The 4334-nt window shown below is 51.2% G+C and overlaps 1 protein-coding gene across 1 annotated transcript in view; it reads left to right on the plus strand.

Annotated features, from left to right (window-relative positions):
• The window catches only part of Itpr3 (inositol 1,4,5-trisphosphate receptor type 3), a 63941-nt gene that overhangs the window by 24001 nt on the left and 35606 nt on the right, over window positions 1-4334 (plus strand). Inside the window, exons 3-4 of the mRNA XM_021185743.2 lie at window positions 2185-2306; window positions 4106-4192. Coding sequence (XP_021041402.1) covers window positions 2185-2306; window positions 4106-4192 — 209 coding nt within the window. The remainder of the gene's footprint in view (window positions 1-2184; window positions 2307-4105; window positions 4193-4334) is intronic.

Below are 4334 nucleotides of genomic sequence, written 5' to 3' on the forward strand. Positions count from 1 at the left end.
TCCTCCCCCTCTTCCCTTCTCCTCCCCCTCCTCCCTTCTCCCCCCTCCTTCCTCTTCCTTCTCCCCTTCTATCCCCTCTTCCCTCCTCCTCCCTCTCCCCCTCTTCCCATCCCCCTCTTTCCTCCTCCCCTCCTCCCCCTCCTTCCTCTTCCTCTTCTTCTTCTTCCTCCTCCTCTCCCCCTCCCCCTCTTTCTTTTCCTCCTCTTCCCCTTCCCCTCCCCCTCCTCCATGAAACTAGCCTTTCTCTACTTCTCCCCTCAATAGTTCAGGACCTCTGAACCCCATAGGCTGATGGGAGAACTTATCTGTTTTAGATTCCCAGGGCCTGATAGCCAGCTCTGACCTTGAGAGGGACATGATCTTAGGGAGAACATGATGGGACTATAGGAGGAGGGTCCTGTCCTTGTGACTTCTTCATGTTCTCTGCCCCCATGCCCCGCGCTCTCCTGGTAAAAATCTTCTGGCCCCCCCAGAGTTTGTGGTCTGATGATCAGCGGCGGCTTCCCCGAGGCCGCGGCTCTTCCGATGTTGGGGTGCTCGGTGCAAAGGCTGCTCGCTCTCTCAGACCTTGGGATGCTCACACGCACAGCCCCTGGAGAACATTCTTCCTTTCCATCAGACTTTAGGCTTTTCCAACTGAGGCCTCCTTTGGCTAAACAGAAATTCAGGATACCGTTTTTTTTGTTTTTTTTTTTGTGAAGTTTGGGCTTACAAAAGTGACAAGCTTCCCCCCTCCCCCAGTGTGTCTACATTTAGAGATTTATTTCTGATATGGTAGCACAGTGGATTGTGTAATCATTTCTCAAATAAGGAAGCTGCATATAGACCATACCAGTTAAAGTTTAACGTCACACACCTACATTACAAGGTCAGTCGTAACATTCAGAAGTTAAAAGTTAGCCCTGTACTCAAAAATGCCATGAAGCGATGGATAGGAAAAGAAAATGAAAGTTTCAATCTCAGAAAAAAACAAAAAATGGAAAATACCAAGATAAAATGTAAATATTCCAATAATTAATCAAATGTGAATAGCTTAAACTCACTTAGAGAGATGTTAGTAATTATAAAAATGAGAAAAATGAATAATTAATAATTCTTATGAAGCCCTAAGCACTCTCATGGTGCAAATATGATCTTTGTGTGAAAGTTACTCAGACTATGATAATCTGGTTAGGTTTATAGTAAATAACTGAAATTTTGTCATATGTCGTGGTTATATTTGATTAGCAATTTTCTTAGGTTACAAAAGACCTAGAGATCAGCGAAGCAGACTTCTGAGTACACTTGCATTCCTCCAGTCAACGGATTAATCTCTCAAAGAATCACAGGAGCCTGGCATTAGTAGCAGTTGGTGAATATAGGAAGGATGACTTAGGGAAAGAATACATAACTTGGATCATGCCTTTGGGATGTATCGTAGTAAGATTTCTTATGGGAATGACAGGTATTTTGCTTCTTGGTCAAAATGAAAATTTCAGTAGCAGTTTGTGTCTCTGGACCGTGAGTTTGTCCTGACTGGAGTCCAGAGGCTGAGAGGCGGGGCTTGCTGAGCCTGGGTCTCCAGGGAGCCGGTAGTGCTGGTATCTGTCTATAGGGCGGAGGGAGAAACTGAGCAAGCTGTGGTGTTAGGAAAACAGTCCAGCCTGCGGGGATGATCTAGCCTTACAGTTAGATATCTGAGTCATCCAAGAGATGAAGACAAACCGGGGAAGTGGGGAGGTCTGTTAAGGAATGAGGCAGGTGTGAACATCTGTCCACATCTGCAGAGTGAGGCCAAGAACCTCTGGTCACCTTGCTAGAGGGAGAAGGGCGTCTGTCCTCCCCCAAGTGAACACCTTCTCTTCCTACCCTGTTTCCTGAGACCCCAGTGTGTGTGTGTGTGTGTGTGTGTGTGTGTGTGTGTTCCAGGAGCTTTTGTTTCAGCGAAGCTGAAAGGCCTAAGCCCTACTCTTCCATTCCCCTTGGGGCTGGGGTAATAGTGTTGTGTGGATGCCCCCCTGCCTCCGTTTGTTACATGGATGCTGGGTTACATTGCCACATGACTGCTCAGTCAATGCTCCTAAGCACTGAGCCATCTCTTCAGCCCCTGAGGTATCAGCTTCTATCCTCTTCTGTCCTGTTCTACCTAGTGGGCAGGAAGCTCTGAGCTCTGACTGGGCCCTTATCTCTTCCTATCCCACCCAGATTGCCTCTTCAAAGTGTGCCCCATGAACCGCTACTCCGCACAGAAACAGTACTGGAAAGCCAAGCAGACTAAACAGGACAAAGAGAAGATTGCTGATGTGGTATTGCTGCAGAAGCTGCAGGTATGCATACGGCTGCACGGTAGGGCCTCTCCTCGACAGGGCTACTGCAGGCCTCGTGCATGCGAGGAGAGTCTCAAAAACACTGAGCGGCGAGGCTGCTGGAAAGGGCCATGAGTCGGGACAAACAGGAAGAGAAGTGCCCATCTAGGCAGGCACCCAGAGTCTGTGCAAGTCTTTCCTGCCCTGAGTCAGGGCACATGACTCAACGATTAGATATGAGCCACCCAGACAGCCACTCAGGGATTCGAGTCACTCCTGGAGGTATGTCTCCAGGGAACCTAATTTGAGAGCCGTGGGTCTAGCCTTCGCTCCCATTTGCTTTATAGACCTGTATTGCCCGCGCTTTTGTGTGTCCCCCTGGTAAGAACACGCTCAGGGCAACCGGAATCTTCTGCAGCACAAGCTTTATTGCTTACCCCATCAGGAGCCAGTGGAGAAGAGAGCCAGAGAGAGAGATAGAGAGATATAGAGAGATCTAGAATGGCGGAAACCCATCCCTTTTATGGAGGACTGTCCTCCGCCTCGGACGTGTCGCTCCCTNATTGGCTGCAGCCCATCGGCCGGAGTTGTCGTCACNGGGAAGGCAGAGCACATGGGGTGGGAAACTACCCCGGCACATGCGAAGCTTGCTTGTTTACTACTTAGAACACAGGTGCCAGTGCCATCAGTGCCATCTTGTAATGGCCAATGTGAGGGCGGCTCCTTACAGACCTGGAGCTCAGAGCTCCTCGACAGGACCGGTCAGCCCACACTGTGAGTCTGGAGTCCAGCTAAGGCAACCCCTAGGTCTTTGATGTCTCTTGTGTTTCTTGGTTACATGTATAGAGCTGAGGTGCTGGGCCTGGTGATGAAGGGCCATGGACTCCTGTGAGTGGAGACTCAGCTCATATTCTGAGTTTCTCCTAACAACGCTGAAGTCTAGCCCTGGTCTTGACATCGGCCATGGGAAACTTGGACTAGGGTCAGCAGCTTGTGTGTGCCTCTGAGCCCCTTGTCCTGTGGGTGTGGGACTAAAATAGGGTCTGGGTGGATCCCTCCCTGTAGCTGTGACCTGTCCATGGAGGGAGGCCTGGAAGGGCTGCCCGAGCTCTGGTCCTCAGGGTGGGGCCATTTCTCAGGCTGAGCTGATGGCTCACATCTGAGCCTCAGGGTCAGAGCCCCACACTGTAGCTTTGTGGAGGGACGTGTGGCAAATGCAAGGCCCTGCGGCAGCCACTGTAGCCCTCCCTGGCCTGGTTTTAGCACTGAGGGGCAGGAAGCACAGAGGGACCACTGTGCTCAGGGTGTGCTTGTCTGATAGAGGAGGCCTTTCCTCGGGGAGGTTCTGGGTGGATGGCAGATTATGAGAATCCCCTGAGAGGTAATGGTGCTCAACCCTGAGGCCGCCTGGGCTGGTGCAGCATCAGGAAAGGGAAGGGGCTCTCTGGAGGGGTCAAGGAAGGAGTGGGAAGTGGCCTTTGCCCTGCTTAGCCTGAAGTGGAGGTATCCTGGAGAACGGGGTAGGATGGGGTGGGGTAGGGAGCACGTTCAGGTTTTAAGTAGCTGAGGCATGAGGCTCAGGGTCCTGTGGGACAGTGCCCGCCAGGATGGGGTGAACTGTCAGGCCACTGGCTGCTCTCTGCTTCTAGGCCATTGCTTTAGTGGAAGGGATTTTGTCACCCCATGAAGAGCCTCCTGGTTGCAGCACTTGAGACGGGTCCAAGTGCACGCACACATGCACACGCATATAGCATGTACATGCAGGCATCTCCCTCTGAGAGGAGCAGCTTCTGAGCCTTCCCTGCCCTGTGTGTCTGCAGCATGCAGCCCAGATGGAGCAGAAGCAAAATGACACAGAGAACAAGAAGGTGCACGGGGACGTGGTGAAGTATGGCAGCGTGATTCAGGTGTGCCTTGGCGCAGAGCGCCACTCCCTGCCTTCGTGTGTGCACGTGTTTGTGTGCATGTGCATGCATGTGTGTATGTGTGTGCATGTGTGAGTGGGTATGTATGCTATCTCTGTGTGTGTATGTATTTTTTTTTTTTTTT

This window comes from Mus caroli, chromosome 17 (genome assembly GCF_900094665.2).
Source record: "Mus caroli chromosome 17, CAROLI_EIJ_v1.1, whole genome shotgun sequence".
NCBI classification, from domain to species: Eukaryota; Metazoa; Chordata; class Mammalia; order Rodentia; family Muridae; genus Mus; species Mus caroli.